This window comes from Anser cygnoides, chromosome 1 (genome assembly GCF_040182565.1).
Source record: "Anser cygnoides isolate HZ-2024a breed goose chromosome 1, Taihu_goose_T2T_genome, whole genome shotgun sequence".
NCBI lineage: Eukaryota > Metazoa > Chordata > Aves > Anseriformes > Anatidae > Anser > Anser cygnoides.
Window position 1 is genome coordinate 47791298 of NC_089873.1, and position 23616 is coordinate 47814913.

The window sequence follows — 23616 nt, forward strand, 5'->3', positions numbered from 1 at the left end:
ACTGTTATGTAATTGTTTCATCTATTCCAGTGACATTTAGTTTGAATTTTCTTTAAAAACTTGGGATGCTACATCTTGTTTGTTCTGTCTTCTTTTACATGTTATTTTTCTGTACTGACAATAATGCATGCAGTTGGGAAGTACACTAAGTATTAATGACAGACTCCTTTTCATCCATTGATGTCTTTTGTTACAAGTTTCAAAATAGTTTTTTTCTTCTGCCTTTTGTGCATGTGTGTGCTTTCTTCCCTGGGAATAGGCGTGCATTTGTCCTGCTTTTTCTTTCTTTTTTTTTTTTCTTACAGAACCAATCCTATTATTTTGAAGTATAAGAAGTAAATTTCTACTTCTTGATTGTGTTTTATAAAACAGACTGAAACTCAAGAAGGACTATCAAACAGACAAATTCACATGCTTGACATTACCAAGATATCAACAGGGCTTCCAGTTGGAAACAGGAGTTTTCCTTTCCTTCCAGCTCCCTCTACTGTCTAAATTCTCTGTACGGTCATGCTAGTCCAGTTAATTTCTTAGCTACCAAATAGTAAAACTGAAACTGTCTTATTTCAGGTGTCATAGTACAGCTTCGAGAATCTTCCGTATTAATTGGATGAAATATGTTAATAATGGTAATAATAATAATAATAACAATAACAATAATAATAACAATAATAATAATGCTTTGAGTTAACTTTCAGAAAAGCAAAATCCCTGAACTGCTTTGCACAGCTATTTAAAGTTTGCTGTCTTCATTTGATTTATTTGAAAGTAAGTTCATTCAAATGAACCTACTTTACCTATAGAAATGTACTTTCTTGTGTTTTTTTTTTTTTTTTAAAAAAAGGTTAGAAAAGAAGATAAATGAAGAACAAGAGGAAAAAAAAATCACAAAGGCCAGACTTGTATTCCTGCATTGTTCTCAGGCCAGGGAAAGATTAAAGACATCCACATAGTCGTAAAATAGGATGCCTAGTGATTATCTGCCTGAATCAAAGCAGTCCATAGGCTGCCTGTAAAACTCAAGTGGCACGTAAAGTCAAGACCCTCAGTCAGCTTGCATGCCTGGTATCAGGCACACTGGTGACACTTGAAGGACAGATAGGATACACACCGGTGGTCTGGCTGAGCCCCAGATAAGTACACTTACACACATTAACTTCTCCTGTAACATGATTTAAAGCACACACGACTATACTGTCTGCTTGCATTCAGTGAGAAATTGCTGTTGCATTATGATGAGAAAACTGTGGGCTCCGATGCAAGTTTGACAAAATAATACAAGAAAAAAAACAAAACTCCAGCTGCATTGTATGTCTCAGAATAGCTGATTACTGGTTATTCTGTCCATGAAGTGGACATGGAATAATTACGACCAAATTTTAAAAAAATCCCCCTAATATCTACTGCTTCAAACTAAGATTTTTTTACCACAATGTTTCACTGAACCATTAAAAGCACATGCAATAAGGTTGTTTATTGTCATTATGGTTTCAAGACTAAGTCAGCCTGTCAAACTGAAACTCAGAGGCTGCAAAACTATTCCTTATCTCCTTCACAAGGTTGCCAAAACTTTCCTAAAGATAGAATTAGCCTTAAAAGAAATGGACACAAGTGAAGAGGATGAATTGTATTCAGATATTTAAGATGTTAATTTATTTTTAAATCATAAGCAGTAGAACAACATTTAAAAGGACTTTTTTATTATAATATTTCATATCTATTATTTCATACAAATCTCTCTTTCTTTTTTTTTTAATAAGAAATTCATTTAATTGTCTTGGTTGAATTACAGTGAATTCAATCCCAAAAATTCTAGCTTGGCTTTGCCATAATGAAAATTACATATATATATATATATGTTCTAAAGTACTTTAGTATGTTTAAAAATTATTGTCAGGTTTATATAGTCACTCCAAAACAAAACTAACAATCATTTACCCATTTTGTGTGGTGTTCCAGACAAGACTTTCAGAATTTATGAACATTATTGCTCCCTTAATTGGAACTGAAAGTCAAGAATCCAGTGCATATCGCATATTTTGCATATAAAAATGAATCACATGGTATTAATGGACAATTTATAAATGTTTCCCAATCATCTAAAGTAATAAAACAAAAGTTGAGTAAATGCTAGCAGTTCCACAAATATGAAAAATCCTCTTCTAATTATTCCATGCTATATCCTTACAACACATTTCACACCTTTTTTGTAGGATGTTTTTCACATCACTAGTCTGAACAACAATTCACAGCCTGGTACTCTTCAAAATAAAATCTATAATTAACTAGTATTTTAATTTTGTTTTTGCCAGTAATTTTGTTTTTACCTGTTTTCAGATATAGTCAAATTACTTCTTGCAGAAATAACAGCTGTATTGGCAGGCAGTGGAGAAGAATTTGAAACAAAATAATCCCACGTTGGTGAAAATGCTTCTCTGGCTAACGTATAGTTGCCAGTCTGATAGGCTACCTAAAATAAATAACTAAATTAATTAAATAAATAAATAAAGGTTATTTATGTAACTTTTTACAGGAAAAAAAAATAGATTTCATTTTATATACTAGTTGCTAATTGAAACAAAACTAACAAGTTTCCATGGTCTTCAGGTAAGTAAATGCAACTGCAGGAAAAAGAAAGGTTTTATTCTGATGTATTTGAATTAAATATAGATAGTAGCAATTTCATTATACTAATACTAATTTGCCTTCAGAAGTAGTATCATGGAAGGCAAAAGAGTTTCTTGACTGTTAATCAAGGGTCTAAGGGTCCTTTATGGAATATTTTACATGTTCGGTGCTACAGTTTCTGAAGAGAGATTATTTCATCTAGGTCCATTTTATCTTTGTATTGCTGAAGAATGGTAAAATTCTGATTTGTGTTAATCAAGCTTTTGGCAAGAAAGTCTTGAGTTCTTGCCAGAAGCTTTAGAGCTACCAGTGAAAACAAATTATTACAACCAAATTAAAACATTATCTTATTATCAAAGAATCTTATCCTACCTGAGTTAGATAAGCTCGGACAGTAGTAGCAGAAAGAGGTGGATAAGCAAGGATTGGCTTAGTTGTTTCCCCAATGGCATCACCAATAAGTTTTCCATCAGAAGAATATGCTGCAACTGCAAATATGTATTTCTCATTGGGATCTAAGCCTTGTATTTCTAAGACACTTTTTCCATCAGCTGGTATCTATCAATAAAAATATTTTCTGGTTACATCCACAGAATATATCAAAACCAAACACAAAGCACTACACTTTTATTGGTAAACAAATCATTTAATGGTCTGGGATACAATCAAAGTACAACAGGCACATCATATTTACACATAATATTGGGTTCTTGAAGACAATGAGGAAACAATGAAATGACAAGAAAAAAAATAATTTTGCTCTGAAATGTAATTGAGCATACAAAGCACATAATCTAACACAAAAATTAAGTATGAAGACCTGGAGTTTTTCTAAGACATTTTTGTCCATTTGCACATTCACACTATGAGTATGCATGCTTGCAGGCATCAAGCTGGAGACATTCTAGCTCTGAGCTGTGCTGTGCTTCAAGGAAAAAAGTATGTGGCTCTCTTCCATATATGCCACATGCATGTATTAGATGTGGGCGCAGGATGTCTCAAGCTCTTTTAACACCGTTAATATAACTTTAGAATCGAAGATGAGCAGTTTGTGAATACATATATAAAGACAATCTGTTTTGAAGACCCTCCTTTTCCTTTTTCCTTCACGTAATTGTCCATCTGCTTTTTACATCATTACTCAACCCTAATAGGGTTTTCCAACTTCTGCTCCATAATAAGGATATCTTACATAAAGGTAAGTTTTATTGAAGCAATACACAATCGACAAAGTGACTGAAGCGTAACATGAGAAATTAGATCATCTTAATGTATCATCAGTACAGTGCTCTTATTCAAATACTGTCTGGACTTCATAAGGAGCTCTCTAAACAGCAGAAATCCCTTCAAATACTGTAATTGAACACTGAACATGAATGTTCAGTTTTATGCTTTGTTGTTTTAAGGATGAGAGAATGACCAGAATGGGTTTTAGCTCTATCTTACCTCTTCTCCTGCATTTGGAAGTTTATTGTTATTTAATCTTACTTTCGTGTTACTTCCGCCTGCTACACAGCCCAAAATACTGTACCATGAAACCTTCAAAGAAAATGAAAACATAATGAGTTGATATAAAGACAGTTATACAATGCCATGCTGATGAAAGCAGATGATTCTCCATTATCCTATCTCCTACCTTGGTCTATACTAATGCTCAAACTCAGCCCAAAGCATAAACTCTGCAGGTCATCCTATAGATCTAAATTCATCAAGACCCCTTATTTGATCTTTGCAATGTATTCTTCTAACGTTGACATAACATTCCGATTCAGCAAATCACTTGAGAAAAAATCCTTAAAAGCAGGTAACAGAAATGCAGATACAAACCTAGTAATATTTTCTTAACAAGATGTTCTTAGTTCCTATTGAAATCAATGTTTTTCTAATGTCATTGAGCTGCTAATAATCTCATTGGGCATATCAACCACATTTTTCACTGTCTTTAATCAAGGAAGAATGTGAGCGTGCATACCTCAATCCATGCTCAGTCATGCTCAGTGAGATCAAACATGAAAACTCATTTTGATTCATCTCTGCAGAACTGGGCAGATGGATTTCAGTAAGTTACGTATCTGATTAAGTTCTCTTGCATTGCACTTCTAGAAAGTTGTACTAAATCAATTTATTTTCAGTAGACTTCAGGTGGGGCAGATGAGGTCATTTATCAACATACAAAAATTCTGAAAGACTGAAATGTTCATTTTTCTTGTATTGCATGTGATTTGTCTTGTAACGAATCCTGACTCTTTTTTTCAGAAGTCAATATTGAAATAGAGGAGATTATTTTCAGCAAATGAGTAACATTGAGATCAGGAAATTTTACAGTTATTTTGACTTCCAATAAAATATATGTATACATCTAACTATATGCTAAGTATCCATTTCCAATTAATATCTTCGTTTAAAAAATACCTTTTGTGTTTGCTCAACGGCTATACATCAAAAAAACAAATCTCCTAGAATAGCTCAAATTATAATAATAATCACATTGCACCACCTAGTGGCCCAACATGTTATATTCATTGTCCTATATCAAAATCAAATATTAACCCTTACTAAAAATTATGAACCCCTGGACTTTTAGGACTTTTTTTAATTTTATGTACACTAGGAATACATATGAAAGCCTTTTCCCAAATGAATTTGTTTTAAATTCACTAATCAAACTGCACTAAAAATGTAAGTTATAAATAAAACAGCTGTTCACAGAAATGTCGTAAGCACTATTCTCATGATTTGTGTTTCTACTGTTTTTATACATGTTGTAAACATGTTATTATTTTGAAGTAGTTTGTAAAATCACTACGATGATTTCTCTTTCAGGAAAAACTGCAACTAGTGGATTTTCCATACACATTCTCAGCCTGTTTGAGCCCTTTCTGGGCATATGAGGGAGAGTAACATGATTTGGAACAGTCAGCAGGGATTTACCAAGGGCAAATCATGGCAGACCACCATGACTGGCTTCTGTGACAAAATGACTAGACTTGTGGAGGAAAGGAGACGAGTAAATACCATTTACCTAGTCCTTATCAAGGCTTTCAACACTGTCTCCTAGTATTCTTATAACCAAGTTAGGATGATACAGTATGGGTGCATGAAGAGGTAGATGGGTAACACAACAGTTGGAAGATCAGACTCAGAGAGCAGTTGTTAATGGTTCATACTCTATTTGAATGGTACTAGCAAGCAGAGCACTGCAGAGGACCTGGCCTGTTGAATATCTCTAGCAATGACCTGAGAAGACTGATCACACACTCACCAGGCTGGCAGATGATGTCAAGCAGAGGAAAACAGTTGATATCCTTGAGGGCAGAGTTGCCATTCACAGAGACCTAGACAGCCCAGAGGAATGGGCCAATATGAACCTCATGAAATTTAATAAGGACAAATACAAGGTCCTGCACCTAGGAAGGAAGAATCTCTTGGAAGAATACAGGCGGGGGACTGATGAGCTGAAGAGCAACTTTCCTGAAAAGGATCTGGGGGTCATGCTAGACACCAAGATGAACATGAGCTAGTGGTGTGCCATGGCAGCAAAGCAGCCTAAAAGCATGTTGACCTGTATTAACAGAAGTACAGTTAGGAGACTGAAGGATCAGTCTCTACTCATGACTCTTTAGACTACATCTAGAGACCATGGCCAGTTTTCCTACTGCTCCCCATCATTCTAACAAGAAAGATGTTGAAAAACTAACTAGAGTGGCTGATTACAGCAGAGGGCTAGCAAGATGTTCAGGAGCTGGAGAACTAGCCCTGCAAGAAGAGGCTGGGAGAGCTGGACTTATTCAGCCCAGAGAAGAGATGGCTTCAGTGGAACTGCAAGGAGCCTTTGAGTGCTGGCAAGAAGGTTATGAAGGGTGATGGTTGGACCAGATGATCTTGAAGGTCTTGTCCACCCTTAGTGATTCTATGAAGAAGATGTATACAGGCTTTTCACAGTAGTGCACGGTTAGAGGATGAAAAACAACAACAACCTAAATTGAAACAAGAGATTTCAGCTGTATACAAGGAAAGAAGTTTTCCCCACGAACAGGTTAACCTGTTGGAGGAGACTGTCCAGAGAATTTGTGCAGTCTCCATCCTTGGAGATTTTCAGAACTGACTGGATAAAGCCCTCAGCAACCTGATATAATTTCACAGCTGACCCTGCTTTAAGAAGAAGGTTGGCCTAGACACCTCTCCTAAGATCCCTTCTTAACTAAGTTATTGTGTGATTCTAAATGTTCAACAAAAGGTAGATTTTCTACCTGAACTATGGCACTTTAGCACTTCATTAACAGAGCTTTGAGTGTGGTACTTTCTTGCATCATAAGATCCAACAGCCTTGCATGTCTTCAGAGTGATTAGGCATCTGTCAACACCCTAAGAAAGAGAATGAGCTTTTGACAAGTAGAATAAATGAAGGTTATAGAGCAGAAGCACCAAAGAAGATGATACACGAGATGAAGAAAGTTCCATGCAAATGTGAAGATCAAAACAGTGAGTCACATCTGAACTCAAAGGATTTAAAAAATGCGTACTTAATTAAGTCAGGCTAACATAATCTTCTCAAGACCAACAGAGAAAACTGTGATGGTATAGCATGGCTGAAACAACCTTTTCTCTCTTGTGTATTGTTTAATATATTTCTTCCACAGTAATTATGACAAGTATTACCTGAACATCTGAAGAGAATGGAGCTGGTTTAAATGTCATGGAGCAATGTGATCTACAAAGTAATATAGGTGGAGGAGGAGTTCTGCTTTTTTTCTTGACGTTCATAAATTTTTTGAGACTGTGATACAATGCACTTTGTTCAGCTTCAACTTGCTCAATTAAAGTTAGTGCCTCCTATGATTTAAGTTAAAACAAAAGGGAAAAATATTAAAACATAGCAATCAGACAGATATGTCTTAATAAATCATTTTCAAAGTGATCTTATACGAAAAAAATTACTGCTATGTAGAGACATTGTTATAGAGTTTCATATCCTCATACAACCTAAACTAGTATGAAGGGTACTATTTGTAAGCCTTATATATGCAGATTAATTTTATATTGTACAATAAAGGGAATGCAGAGTTGCATATCAAAGAGGCAGGGCTGAGGTATCTTCGATTTTGAGAGAACCTACAGGAAAAAAAAGAGAGTGGTTATGACTAATGCTGATTAGCAGTGGTGAGCAGTGAGGTGAGCAGTGAGATCTTCCTCCAAGAAGATACAAAAGAGATATTGACTCTTCTTGAGGAGAGAGCTGAAGACCTAACATGTGGAATTTCTGAAGAATCTATGGAAGTATTAAGACTGTTTTTCTATACTCCAGAAAGAGAGAAAAGAAATAAAGTCCAGAAATAAAAAAAGGGAGGAGAATGCAGACATGAAAAAAGTAGGATTATGCTAGTTCCCTTGTTTAGACAGAGATAGCTGAAAGATGGTTGATGGCCCTAATTGCCATATTTATCTGTTAATATTAGTCTCTTCTGAAAATTTGTGGGCCTCCTGCACATAGTGATAATGTGGCCATTTTCTTGGAAATCCAGGTACAATCTTTTCTAACTGGACTGAATGGCAAATTGATAGGTTTCTTCACCTTGCTTGTATCATCAGAGTAAAAGAAACTTAACTTGGAAATTTAATATTAAGAATTTAGTACATTTATGTGTTTCCTTGTAGTAGCTGTCCACTGCAAACCAAAGTCAAAAAGGTCAGCTACCAGAGATGAGGAGATCGGGGATACCTTGAACAAATTCGATTCTACTGCAAGAGACGCAACATCTTCCTGCAATTAGAGTTTTATTTATACCTTTTTAGCACCATACACTGGACAAAAGGTTTAGGCTAAACTGACTGAACGATAAACTGAAAAAGAAAATCCCATGTTATTGGTTATTCAGGGATAGTCCTATAATCTTGCACCTCGACACTTCCTTGTTTCTGTCCTCAAACATTTATAAACCTGTAAAAACAGCCACACTGCCAGAGATAAACTTAGCTTTGTCCAAAAATGACCAAAATGACTAGCCAAAGATTTGTAGTGAAAAGAGGAGCTAATTTTAATACAGTCTTAATCAAATCACATAGCCATCAGATCCTTAATCAGATCACATGAGCATATGCACAGCCCCTGACACCCCCTTCTCACCCCCCCTCCCCCCCAAATTCCCTTTTCTTTCAGATTAGGGCTGCATCCACCCTAGTGGGAAATGTCAAAGGAAGAATGTAAGATGAAGAATAAGATATAAAGTGACTCTTTCCCTCACACAACCATTCAACTTCTGCAATCTCTAATGAGGAACTTCATTGCTTCCTTTAAAAACGATACTTTATGGCAAGATGTACCATGATAAATTTTTTAATTAAAAGAATCATAGACTCATTCTTCCCTGAGGACATACTTCTTATTAGTGCAAGGATGGATCTGCTCCCAGGGTGGATAAAGATAGTGTTGTGACTGCAAGTGGTACTGCATGACCTATACATCATTAATTGTAGAACTTGGAAGATAATAAATGTGGCAGAGTTGTAAGAGGAGAAAGAATAATCTTATGGTTAAGGAAGCCAAATGTCACTATGATAAACAACATTTTATCCATGCCTCTGCCACAGACTTGCCCTGTGGTAGTAGCTTAATCATGTTAATTGAGTTTTACAGCTGGCTAACAAGAACTACCAGTGTACCCAATTCTGTAAAGACTTGGATGTCTAACTAGACATATAGGACAGAAAGGAAGAATGAAATAACAGAGAAATTAAACAAAATGAAGGGTACATAACAGCTTAAATAGTTAAGCAGTGTAATGTGCAGCATGACTATAAATATATGACTCAGAAGCTTCTGTACCTGTCCAGTGGTTTACTACATGAGAAAAGTTATTTGTATGTTTACCCAAAAAAAAACTACAAAAAGAGTACTTTCCTATTTTACATTGTAATAAGAACAGTTTTATACTATATTGTGCTGAGTAGAGTTGAAAAAAATCAATAGATTCCCCTTAAAAGGGGAAAAAATTAAGACCTGGGGAAGTATAGGACAGTCAGTTTTACCTCTGTGCCCAGCAAGATCATGGAGCAGATCCTCCTGGAAACTATGCTAAAGCTCATGGAGAATAAGGAGGTGATTGGTGGCAGCCAACATGGATTCGCTAAGATCAGATCATGCCTGACAAATCTGGTGGCCTTCTGTGATGGGGATACAGCATTGATGGATAGGGGAAGAGCAACTGGCGTCTTCTACCTGGACTTGTGCAAAGCATTTGATACTGTTCCCCATGATATCCTTGTCTCTAATGGAGAGACATGGCTTTAAAGGATGGACCACTTGATGGGTAAGGAATTGGCTGGATGGTCACACTCAGAGTTGTGGTCAATGGCTCAGTGTCCAAGTAGAGATCAGTAACGAGTGGTGTTCCTCAGGGGTCAGTACTGGGACCAGCACTGTTTAACAACTTTGTCAGCAAATCAGACAGTGGGATCAAGTGCACCCTCAGCAAATTTGCCAATGACACCAAGCTGTGTGGTGCAGTCGACACTCTGGAGGGAAGAGAAACCATCCAGAGGGACAGAGGGACCTGGACAGGCTTGAGAGGTGGGCCTGTGAAAACATCATGAGGTTCAACAAGGCCAAGTGCAAGGTCCTGCGTCTGGGCAGGGGGAATCCCAAGCACAAATATAGGCTGAGTGGAGAATGGACTGAGAGCAGCTCTGAGGAGAAGGACTTGGGGAGCTAGCTTGATGAGAAGCTCAACATGAGCCAGCAATGTGCGCTTGCAGCCCAGAAAGCCAACCATATCCTGGGCTGCAACAAAAGAAGCATGACCTGCAAGTTGTGGGAAGTGATTGTCCCCCTCTACTCTGCTCCTGTGAGAACCTGCCTGGAGAGCTGTGTTCAGCTCTGGGGCTCCCAGCAAAAGAAGGACATGGAGCTGTTAGAACAAGTCCAGAGGAGGGCCACAAGGATGATCAAGGGGCTGGAGCACCTCTGCTATGAAGACAGGCTGAGAGAGCTGGGGGTGTTCAGCATAGATAAGAGAAGGCTCCAGGGAGACCTTATAGCAGCCTTCCAGTACCTAAAGGGGGCCTAAAAGAAAGCAGGAGAGGGACTCTTTGTCAGGGAGCGTAGTGACAGGACAAGGAGTAATGGTTTTCATCTAAGAGAAGGTAGATTTAAATTAGACATGAGGAAAAAATTCTTTACTCAGAGGGTGGTGGGGCCCTGGCACAGGCTGCCCAGAGAAGCTGTGGATGCCCCATCCCTGGAGGTGCTCAAGGCCAGGCTGGATGGGGCTTTAAACAACCTGGTCTGGTGGGAGGTGTCCCTACCCATGGCAGGGGGGTTGCAATTAGAGGATGTTTAAGGTCCCTTCCAACCCAAAATATTTTATGATTCTATGATTCTATGAACTCTATGTAGAGCTCTTGGATGTTTTATGATAAAAAAGGCAAAATCCCCTATGTAGAAGAATGAAAATAAAAATACGAATTTTCTGTTCATGAAGTGAATACTGTCCACCTCGAGGAGGAAAATTAATTGAGCATATAATTAAACGTTTCATCATAATACAAATATATAAAATCGCCCTGCTAAGTTTGTCCAAGCAAAGTTAATTCTGACATTTTCTGCCAACTGGCTGCAAATATATTCTTTTACCTACTTCTTTTCCCTGTGAAAAGTGCACAGAATAAAAATATAATGAAGGTCAACATAAGGCCTTCACAAACATTTGTTTGGGATAACCACACGTTTCTTGGGAATTGCTTGTAAGTCTTCATTGGTGACTACAGTTACAACTTTCATATGATATCATTATATCTCATACTCATATGTGCTGTATATTTTACAAACATAGTAGATTTTTTAGTATGTCCTTTCTGGTTCAGTTTTTGCATTCTTCTGAAATAATAATAATAATAATAAAAGTCTTAATTATCATGCTTCCAAACTTGGAGCACTTAAGAGAAAAACACTTGCTAGTAATTTCTTGTTTAAAATACGTATTTCATATATTATATAGTGTGAATTTCAGATATCTCTATTTGTATAGACTATAAAGAAATTTTGTGCTCCGCTGATGATAAGTCAATTTGAATGGACAGATGTTGGTTACAAAAGTTTCTAATCTCACTTAATGGAAAGACTCCCACTGATTTCCTATGACTCTGAAATGAGCCCACGAAGAATATACTTTTAACCTGAATAAATTCCAAAACCTCCAACTTCCGAAATGTTTATTTAATAAGAACCAAATAAAGCCTCTGTCATCATCACCAGTCAAAGTAATCTAAGACAACTTAGAGAACTGGGGAAAAATAGGATGATGACGGTTGTAATGGGAAAGAAGAAAACCTGCAAGATACTTTGGCAAGGTACAGGTGATTATGTGTTAGAAAACGGCAAAGTCTAGGTGAGTAAGTGTAGAAACAAAGTTAATTCCTTTCAGGTTTCCTGTAATATGCACATGTACACAAAATTAGGGGACATCCTCTTTCCTAGTTTTAAGTCCCTTTAATTTTTTCCACTATAAAGGAACTTCTCAAGGAAAAACTGGCAACAGAAGTTAAAAACACTCATTCTCCTTTAAGCTCCTTCCATTTTAATTCTATTTGTAAGAAGGGGTAATCCAAGTATTAATTTTATAGAACATGAAAAACTATGATAACGTTAAATTTTTTCTATCATATGATTTTATTATTACCTCCAGTAGCCGCTTTTGGGAAGAAGTAGTTAACTCTTCAGGGAATATCTGTGCAGCCTTTTGCATCAAAAAGATTGCTCTGGATAGCTTATTCTTTTTTATTTTTCCTATTATATCTGCCTCTGTAAAATAGATATTTCAAGACATTTATAAAACAGCAAGAATCACTTATTATACTTCTAAAATCTTAATTAATAAACCTCACCTGTTAAATAATGGGAATCTTCAATAATCTTCACATGGTAATTGCTAGAATTAAGACTTCTGCCATCCTTTTGAACACCTATACGGGAAGGAAATCCTGAGTCATTCATTCTGATAGTGTCATTGGAAAGATTTCAGTGAGAGGCAGATACAGAGTTCTGTAGTAAAGCTCTGCTCCACCTTGTGCTCTTTTCCTTAGTTAAAGGAAAATTTCTTGGACAGGTAAAGCCAGTAAAAATGTTCCACCCTCATGCTCTAACTCTACACTAACATCACAGGAAAAGAAGGAACATGTTTGATCACAGGGAGCAGTTCACATGGGAACCCTATAGTGTCAAGCTAACACTAGCTTTTAATTAAAAAAAAAAAAAAAGGAATGGAAGAACAGTAGCACTTTTTCAGGATATATTTGGCAAGAGTGGGAATTCTGCTGACTTGGAAGAGGTAAGAACAACTTTATAGGGGTAGAAAGTGAGATTACAAAAAACACTGATTATAATATTCAAGCCTCGTTCTTCAGAGAAAATTTCCTGCATTACAGACAAAAAAAAAATCTACAGCACATTCCCTAATTCTCTCTTATTGACTGAAACTTCTTAACTGAAAATATGTTTTAAATGAAACATCATAAAAAAAATTGTCTAGGAATCAAAACCAGTGGCTGTTAGCAAAGTTTAACTCCTATTGATCTAGTATAGATTAGAGATAAGTATCATGTGGTAAATCAAAATTCTACAAATTCAGTTATTATTTCTGTCTGTATGCACCAAGCACCAAGTGCCCTCCAATTGCTCCTCATCAGAAAATAAATGCTCCTTTATTTCTTAGTATCACAAAATACATTAACAGAGGACTGTAAGCAACCTATGAAGATCATTTAGCATTACTGCAACTTACCTTGTGTCATTTTAAGAAGTTTCACAGCTATTCGATGTTGGGCCTGAATGAGCTCCAGATGTAAATCCATTAAAAAATTATTACGTGTTCCTGTCTTATCATTACCCAAACCCAAAACAGAATTCAAATTCTGGCCATTTGAGTCCACCTAATAAATAGAAAGTGGTAGTTAAGCAAGCACAAACTTATTTCAGTAAATTGACAAACACTCTGAAATTTTATCATAACTGCAGTATTTAAACTTAATGGCTGCAGTATGCAGTCATTAAAGAAAGCACAGAAGAACAACATCTAGACATAGAGAAGCATGGAAAATGAACAAAGAATAGACAAAAACTGGCAATCAATAGGAAACAGGATTAATAATAAATATGGAACTGTAGAAAATTTTGGTTTATTTTGTTATCAGTCCACAAAACAAAGATCATGTTGGTGTAAAATGGTAACATTAGAAAAACTGGGTTCCCTCCAACAGCCAAAATTACTTATAATAATGAATAGTTGCAAACAAATGAACAGGATTTCTGTTTCTGCAATATAGAAGAAAACTACAAATTACATTTAATTCCAAACAAAAAGAAAACCTAAAAGAGTTTATAGTTTCTTACTGAATGAGAAAATGTTGTCTGCTACACAGATTTATTTTTTCTATTCTCTTCTTACATGTGACCAAAAAATGAAGTTCATTTGATAATCCAAAGATTTATAAGAAAGAAGAAAATATGAGTTTCATGTTGTCAAAATCCAATATATTATTTATAGAGTTTGTTGCCATGTAGCTTTTTGTAGAATTTACCTTTGTACAGCAGTTGTCAAATATCGACGTTCCATCTGGTAGAAGGGTCATTAAGCGAGATTTGTTGATTTCATTAATTGCTTTTTCAAGACTTTCATAAGCAAATTGTAATTGTTCCGTAGGACTTTTCTAAGATGAAAATGAAATTTTAATAATTTAGGATGAATTTTCCCTAAGTTCTTAATAAACAATTTACTAAGTCAAAGAGTCTAGTTCACAGCAGAATTAAAATGAACTTAGAGAATTAAGTTTACAAACAGTATTATTCACAAGTAATTTTGTAACGTTCCATTAGGTGTTACGAAAACACTGGCATCTCAGTAACCAACACCTGAAAGCAGACTGTCACTGAATTGAAGCTTCTCCATGTGTTAAGGCATTAAGACATTACTGACAAAATTCCTGAATCCTCAAACAGATGCATGTCTTTTCTTCTTGTTGTGTTTTATTAAGTAATTTTGAACTATTTGATTTGACATTACTGCACAGTGCTGAGTACTGAACACATTAAACAAAGCAAGGACTCCCAGGATGTTCCATCGATTCCACATCACCCTCACAAAAACAAACGATCAAAAGCACAATCCAAAATATCTCCCTAAATGAAGCAAGGATAAAGTTTGTGTGATCTTAAAAAGATGTTTTACTAAACCTTTTAAAGCTTGTACTATGCATTGGCATGAAAGACTAGAAATCAGTATGATCATGCTGTAAAAACAATTTCAAACAAAATTTCTTCCATATCACAGATGACTATAAAAGACTACACATTTTCAGATTTTATTTAATTTGAAAAAATATCTTCTTTTTTCCTCTGCACTAGAATGACTACATTAATCATTTCAACTTTATAAAACTAAATACAAGATAGTATGAAAATGCTTCAAGCAGGAATAAGTGTTCTTATGCTATCCAAAAAAGCCATATTAATGAAAATAAATTAGAGGTTACCATCAATATTTCAGGAGTATCACAGGTTTCATCTTCTGAGAGAGAGACACTTCTTTTTCCTTTTTTATCTGAAAAAAAAAATCAGAAAATGAAAATGAAATGTGTTCAATTTTATTACTGTTTGATTAGAGCTACCACTAACTTTAGAGTCTGGCAATAATTTATTTCTTTGGTACTAGACTACAGGAGGTAATTATATTGTTTCTTGAAAAGATTTTCAGAGTTTAAACACTATAGTTACCCATGTACAATTATAATAATTTAGTATAAGATTATCCAATGAAGTTGTATTTTTAAATGTACCCTATATTTCATAGTAACATTAGATTGAAGCCAATAAAAATTGGACTCATTTCATAGTTCCTTACACTGTTATAGCATTCACATATATTTTGATCGATTTAAAAATGTAAAATCAATTTTTCTGTATATCACAAGTGTTTTAATGATAATTTAACCTATAGGGTGGTTTGTAAATATGTAAGGTCACATTTTTTGTTTCATAACATTTCAGTTTAATATTCCTTGAAGGGGTATTATCACCCTTTAACATTCATTTTGATTGTTTAAATTATTTTCTTTTATAAAGAATTTACCCAAACTTATGTCTTTCTTTCCAAAACAAGAGGAAACACCTTCTTTGCTCTCAATTATAGCTCTCAACTTTTTGCCAAAATTAATGTTTGCCCTTTCAGAGGGACAACCTTTTAGTCACTCCTGAGCTCTGCACCTTGTCTGCCTATTTATTTCTGCTTGTTCACTAGATTTTTCTCATATATAAGAAAATCTGTATTCACTCAGCATTCATTCAGTTAAAAAACTCACACTAAACATGTGTTTGACTGGCTTTTCAACGGCCTGTTTTGAGCAATGTCTCCTAGCTATGTAGCTTTTTACCTCCAAAAAAAAGCATTTACACTTAGAGAAAAAGAATAATTGTTATGCTGCAAAGAGGATTCATCCAACCTCCATCAGAATGGTATGATTTTCATAACTAGCAGGAAACAACTCCTACTCTACCTTATAATGGAATAGTAGTGTACCAAGATTTTTTTACTTTCAAAAAAGCAAAACATATTGTTATTGTCTTCTGCTCTTAGATATGATTTAAAAGGGTCTTTAACATCTACTATCTAGCTATTGTAAACCAATTATGAAAAATAACATTAATATTACAAGATCCTACATCTGCAAAAGAGAATTTTCAAAATTATGTCTAAATATTCATATTTTACAGCGTTAGTGAGGTTTTTTTAAGGAAATCTGTTTAATGTTACTGCTTTATATCCCAATGACATCAGCCAAGTTCATTTTCAAAGACAATTAAATCCCTACACAAAAATCAATACTTGTGTAGACAAGAGATACAAATTAATGACCCAATAAAAGCAAAAGCTTCAGTATGCACTCAGTATTTCCCTCTTTTGCTTGCACTGTCCCTAGTCAACCAGCATCTGAGCACTCCAAATGAGCCACAGCACATACTGCCTTCCACCTAGCCAATATTCAGAGAACTTATGGATGATCTGAGGCTACTAAGAAGGGGCTAAGAGACATATAAAAAAAAACTGTGCGGAAGATGAGTCATAAAAGATGTGATTCAAAATTGGACTAGTTCAGTAGAACTGGAAATGGAAGGGAATAACGCATAAATACTTTGAAAATCAGGTTTCGCTACATCTGATTATGAATGAAATTGTGTTGACAAAAATTTATCATACTACTCTATACAATCTCTTTACAATCATTTTTGAATATGTTTATTTGTCAAAGCTTTTAATTCTGAAAAATTCCAATCTTTAAAAGTTAAGCTATTCTTGAAAGAATGCTACTTTTTTGTTGAAAGCTTTACCTGCTTTTTTCTTAGATTCACTTGTAGAATCAGCTATATTTTCCAATATTGCAGTTAGATTTAAGGTTACCTCTATTACCATTACAACATCAATGTCTGCTATGTTACTCTTCTGAATTACTTCATTTATTATCCAGAGTACATAAACCCACTAAAAAAAAAAGCAGGGGAAGAAATAAAAAGAAACAAAACAGAGTTAAAACATTTTTTGAAGATATACGTATATTACAGAAGCAGAAATGGTTTTGCACTCAAAATTGTTAAAAAACATTTATAAACCTTACCACAACTCCTTCCTTGTACTTGGCTTTTTTTTTTTTGCTTTTGCATTTTTTATTTTTTATTTTTGAATGCCACCAGGACAAGATACTCTATTTCTTTAGACAGAATACAATTTTTGTTTTGTTTTGTTTCTTTACTTTCAGAAATCAAGTATTTTTTTATTATTCTATAAAGGTTTAAGAACATCCTACTGGCACAACCTTTATATCTTGTCATAGTGTGGTAAGCATTACAGTAGATATGATCATGTGCCTCTCCTTTGCCCATCTCCTCCCACTTAAACAGTGTAAGAGAGACCTGAATGCTCCTATTGTACCCACAGAGGAAATTAACTGTAAGCTATATTCTGGTGAATCTCATTTTTTTTATAGGAATCAGGGTCACAAAATGCACTCCTCCAGAAACTGTTTGGTCTGCATCAACTATTTACTGGTAGCCCTGTGAAACTACTAACTTATCCTTCACATGACAGCATTTCACCAATAGCTTTGCAGTCTCAGGAAAAGTTCAAGATAAGGCTGTGGCTCTATCGAGTGGGCCAAATCCTGCTGACATCCACCTCCCTTCTATTAAGCTGTAAGGTTTCTGCTACTGTTTTCAATTGATCTACGGAATTTTCCTGAACTATATGCATGCTTTCCACCACAACACACAAAATGCTGCTTCTCACAGCGTGCCCAAATGTTTTCACTATTTTAGCTTCTTTCTATGATGCCCCACTGCCAGACAGTGGGTTATTTTACTGGAAAAAGGTAAGAGATATTTTGATATGGCATATGGGAGCACATTCTGATCAGAGTGCATGTACAATCCACATTTTCAGTGAATTCAATTTATCTGCATTTTACCATATGAAAATGTACTTAAACTGGAGACCACCAGTATTTTATCTTGGCTTTACTATAACAGACAAAACTCATATTAAGAGAAACACATTATAATAAAGGAGTACTTTGCAAGCTTTGTATTTGTGGATATATTGAAAGTATCCACTTCCACTTGTTTGGATTTGCTGAAGTCCCGTTTTACATTTCTGCCACAAAAACGTTATTACATCAAAAAGTATTTCTTTGTCAGGTTGCATATTCTGTAAAAAAAAAAAAAAAAAAAAAAAAAACCATAATTGTAGAAACAGGCATATATATATACAGTACATAAACACTGAAAAGTTTTCAAAGTAAGTAAATAAATCAGTATCATATTTATCTTCATTATAAGGGTGACAACATTTTGAAAGCTTACGAAATACATGTTTTTTTAAAGTAGTTGCTGGTAGACCACCCAAGCTTTTCTTTTCCTGACAATATGGGTTTATAAGTTTTTTATTATTATTAATGTTTCCTTTTTTATTGTCAAGCTTTTAAAAGTCATACAGACAAAAAAAGCAGTGAAATGAAAATTACATGGGAGAGATGAGGAAATTAACTATCTGTGAAATGCTATAACAGTCAACACATTCTGGGAAAACTGGAATGTATTTTAACAGGTATATTAACCTTGGGAATTGTTTTATTTGAGTATTTAAATATTTGCAGTAGATCTAAATTAGAAGGCTTTATTTTGCATTGACAGCGAGGACTTCCACGGGTTGTTGGTGTATCTCAGATGAGGAAGCAGTAAAGAACAACTTAACTAAAAAAAAAAAAAGGTTGCAGTGGAATATCTAACAACTGAAAGAAGTTTTAAAACATATCTACACCTTATGACGAGAATAATTAACAAATTGAAAACTCCATTCAGTTAACCTCCTAATTAACACACCTTAAAAGGCAAGAGAGCCTGTCTACACTGCGTTAACACCTTTTAAGCAGTGATTAAGGATCAGTACACATGTTCGCTGTCATTTATACCAGAGTTGGACTAGTATCCCAAGTACAATGACACACAAGACCACTATATCCATACTATCGTGCATCTGTATGTACATGAGTATAGGATTTCATGTATATTGGGAAGTGCTGAAGAAAAAGACTGTAAAAGAAGTAAATCAAGACACTTTTGCCACTTGCTTGGTGGCAGCAAGCTCTTAGATTGACTCAGCTACATCACATAACTTCGCCACCAGTGAATTCTCCATTATTAAGTGGATAATTTGCCTTCCTTCTGTGGGCAGATGAGGTACAGAGGAGATTTGCGGAAAAGTGTAGATGAACCAGAAGACATTAAATCTGCTAAGAGATTAAAGATGCTACACCTGGGTCGGGGCAATCCCGGACATGAGTAGAGACTGGAAGATGAACTCATTGAGAGCAGCCCTGCAGAGAAGGATTTGGGGGTTCTGGTGGATGAGCCAGCGGTGTGTGCTTGCAGCCCAGGAGGCCAACTGCATCCTGGGCTGCATCAACAGAGGGGTGGCCAGCAGGGGAGGGAGGTGATTGTCCCCCTCAGCTCTGCCCTTGTGAGGCCCCGCTTGGAGTGCTGCATCCAGGGCTGGGGCCCCCAGCACAAGACGGATGTGGAGCTGTTAGAGTGGGTCCAGAGGAGGGCCACGAAGATCAGAGGGCTGGAGCACCTCTCCTACAAAGAAAGGCTGAGAGAGCTGGGGCTGTTCAGCCTACAGAAGAGAAGTCTCCACGGAGATCTCATTGCAAGATTTCAGTACTTAAAGGGGACTTATAAAAAGGATGGGGAGCAACTTTTTGCTCAATCAGATAATGATAGGATGAAAGGGAATGGTTTTAAACTAAAAGGGGAAATTTAGATTAGAGGTTAGGAGGAAATTCTTCAGAGGGTGGTGAGGCACTGGCACAGGTTGCCCAGAGAAGCTGTGGATGCCCCATCTCTGGAAGTGTTCAAGGCCGGGTTAGATGAGGCCCTGAGCAACCTATCTAGTGGGTGGCACCCCTGCCTATGGCAGGGGGATTGGAACTAGATGGTCTTTGAGGTTCCTTCCAACCCAAGCCATTCTATGATTCCATGAAATACAGGAAACCTGACTCCATAATACAGTGGTCATGTAAAAAATGCTGACAAATTACACTATCTGAAGGTATAACCACCTCACAGGCAGGATATCTTTACTGAAAATATGACACTAAAAATAAAAAACGTGTATGCCCTAATTATACTCAAACTGAGGCAATTTTCAAACCATATCTAGAATTAATTTTGCAGTGAATACCAGCAACATGTTAGCAGAACAGTTTTGTTTTTGTTTCTGTTTTTTTTTTTTTTTCCTAAGGATGTTTTTTCTTTAGTCTTTTGGAAAACAAATTATAACTAACTGTATTTTTTTTTCTCATGGTAGCAAATTAAGGAAAATCTGACTGAGCAAGTAAACTACAGGTGGTTATTCTGGGAATAAACCATTAGATATAGAAAAGCATTATTTTGTAGTAGAGACTTCAGTACAGGAAAGTCCCACTCGTCTTGGTTTTGTTGTTGATGCTGCTTCTTTGTTTGCTTTCTATGAGAATTTACCGTTAACTGCAGGCATACAGCTGCTATAAAGGCATTTTCATTCCTTAGGCTCTCGTTTGTATAAATATTGCAGAAATGTTTTATATAGCTGAGCATTTTTGCCCACCTAAATCAAATATACTGAAAGAAGTACAATCTCTGATTGGTAGAAACATGCAAATAAGTCTATGGTTTTCCAAATTGATTTAATATCTGTTAAATGCTTGTAGCCTGATTACATATCTCCAATAAAATTATAAATAAAATAATATAAATTATAAAGATAAATAAAAAAATATAATCAAAAATTGATCACATATTAGAGGTACATTTTTTTCTTTTTTGCTATTTTATTTTTCAGTTGTTGTAGTTTGTTAATGCAACTGATTCCTTTGGTCTTAAATTATGCACATTCATTACAGATTAAGTAATTAATTCAGAAATGTCTCTACTTCTGTTATACCTGTTTAGATGTGGAGACACAGGAAAATACTGTTGTTGCCAAAATGGTCAGTTCATGAGAAGGCTCTCCATACTTTAAGGAACCCTCTACATTCACTGTTTATCAAAAAGGGAAAAAAGAAATAGCAAGACATTATTTCTAGTTACAAACCTAAGTTTGAACACATTTCAGTGAATTCACTTACAAATTTATGCCAGCAGATAATATGGTCTAAGAAATAGTAAATACAAAGGGGACAGATATTCCCATGTTTTCTCACTTTTTGTGAAAAGTGAACATTGCTATTTTTTAAATAGAAATTTTTCCAGATATTTGAATTTTGTTTGTAATGTCATAGAATTAAATTAGTTACTTCAACAGGTTTTTCTTGCCTTGATGGCAAGAAAATTTAAATAAATGAAGTATAAGAATGGACAAAAGAAAGTCGAACATACCTGTTTCACTTTTTTCTCCTCAAAACCTGTTTGAATACATTCATTCATTTTACATCTTTGTATGTGACAAGATACATGTCTAATCAGGCTATTTCACATTTGAGAAAAACAGTATGAAGTCAGATTTGGCAAATGAAAATTGGACAAAAATCAGTAGGTTGCAATTTGTCAATTGCTATTCTTTTTTTCACAGAATACTGTACGCACCATACAATACAGTTTTCAAACAATAAACTGCAAAAATTTTATTGCTGCAAAAATATTTGAAATGCAAACACAGCTATAACTGAACAACACTCACTTCTTAATGTTTGCTTCCTATCAGAACCACGAGGCATCCTAGCTTCTCTGGTATTAGCTTCACTATCAGAAAAGCCACATCTAAATTTTCTTGGAAATAGTAAAGGTTGCATCAGTGTCAGAAGTTTGAGTTCTATTTCTGCCTTCTTCCATCTTGGGTCATCTTGAGCCTAATTGATAGAAACAACCAATGGAAATCTGTCTTAAAAATCTATAAATTGAATACTCCTCCTTACCCACATAGGAAAAGGCTACATAAAGAATTTCTAAATAGCATCAGGATTACCTGAAGAAAATTAGTAACAAATTCAACAGCAGAATCAAACACATCCCACTCCTCATAGCTGAAAGCTAATTTTATAAATTTCACAGCAGCATCTCCAGGCACCCCCTTTTCTCCTGCAATGATGACAAAAAAATATTTAGTCTTTAATATTTTACATATATGTGTATTCCGAAGTTTAATTTAAGCAATAATTTGGGTATTATAATGCAAAGATAAAACTCCATGGTTTTGTAGTCAGTATAATCTTGAAGGATTTCTTAACAACTCTACAATACAATAGCTTCATTATTTTGTTGTAATGCCTACACTTATGCACTGCTGTAATGATGTATCTGCAGTGTTCTGTTACATTCTAAAGAGGCTGTACTACTTAGTAATGTTCCTGTGTAGAGGATATCAAGGACATAGTCCTTCCTGCTGCAGAAAGAGCTTAAATCTGGGTATCCTCCCACAGCAATACTTCTTCCCAGCAATTTCCTAAAAAATAATTAATAGAAACATAAACATCTTCTTGCAAGATGGCTGAACATTTCTCATTACTGTATTAGAAAACATGTAATGTACACCTAGGGAGTCTATTTTCTCACGCTTCAAGTTTATTCAAACCACAGTAAGGAAGAAAAGGGATTTCTTGATCCTTGGATCTCTAAGCAAGTGGCTTAGCTAATATATTCAGCAGTGTTCTACAGTCCTAAGAATGTTCCACAGTTGTCGTATCAGCTGGGCGCATGGTCACTCAGCTAAAAGACATATTGACTTAGTAATAACTTATTTTCTGAAGCAGCACAATGACTGGTCCAAGGATCTCCAAGAAGCTTATGGCAATCATTCTGTTACCACATCTCACTTCTATTTTTGAACATGTATCTCACTTGAAGAGAACAGCATTTTGCAATCTCTTTATGAATACAACTGCTACTAACATGTAAATGAATTCTGCTCACCAAGCATTTGCACTGCTGGGTCCTCTGAAAACTGAGAGCTAGTTTACCTGTTAGTATCAACTGCAGAAGGGTTGATGATGCATTAATTGTACCAAAATTATCAGTGCAATGGCTTCCTTGAATACCAGTAGTGCTCATTCCACCTTTAAAACAGACAATTCATTACATCAGTCTATTTGACCTGTTATAGTACAATTAGCCAGTAATCATATCATGTAAATATGATTCTGAAGTGTATTTAGTCTCTATAGATTCTTTTATTAACAGAATATCTTTCTACCTATAGCTATATTTAGCCCATAGTCTAGCAAAAATGTTTTGGAAGGAAACCTCAAGTCCAGTGTTTTTCTCGAGTTTTAAATCTATCTTATAGTGAATTAAAAAAAAAAAAAAAAAAAACATTTTAGTGGATTGACGTTGGCTGCCTGCCAGATGGCCACCCAGCCACTCTCTCACTTCCTCTCTTCAACAAGACAGGAGAAAGTAAGATGGGAAAGCTTGTGGAT

The 23616-nt window shown here is 35.4% G+C and overlaps 1 protein-coding gene across 4 annotated transcripts in view; it reads right to left on the reverse strand.

Annotated features, from left to right (window-relative positions):
- The window catches only part of CFAP54 (cilia and flagella associated protein 54), a 116268-nt gene that overhangs the window by 70415 nt on the left and 22237 nt on the right, over window positions 1-23616 (reverse strand). For 3 of the 4 annotated variants that reach the window (XM_048061210.2, XM_066994698.1, XM_066994717.1), the window contains 15 exons: window positions 23158-23253; window positions 22167-22279; window positions 21882-22050; window positions 21147-21241; window positions 18237-18371; window positions 17003-17153; window positions 15151-15218; window positions 14200-14328; window positions 13404-13551; window positions 12508-12585; window positions 12303-12424; window positions 7288-7461; window positions 4075-4167; window positions 3001-3186; window positions 2328-2470 (listed from right to left, as the gene is read on the reverse strand). In XM_048061210.2, the coding sequence (XP_047917167.2) occupies window positions 2328-2470; window positions 3001-3186; window positions 4075-4167; window positions 7288-7461; window positions 12303-12424; window positions 12508-12585; window positions 13404-13551; window positions 14200-14328; window positions 15151-15218; window positions 17003-17153; window positions 18237-18371; window positions 21147-21241; window positions 21882-22050; window positions 22167-22279; window positions 23158-23253 (1900 nt within the window). The remainder of the gene's footprint in view (window positions 1-2327; window positions 2471-3000; window positions 3187-4074; window positions 4168-7287; window positions 7462-12302; window positions 12425-12507; window positions 12586-13403; window positions 13552-14199; window positions 14329-15150; window positions 15219-17002; window positions 17154-18236; window positions 18372-21146; window positions 21242-21881; window positions 22051-22166; window positions 22280-23157; window positions 23254-23616) is intronic. The other variant, XM_066994708.1, reaches the window with a different exon arrangement.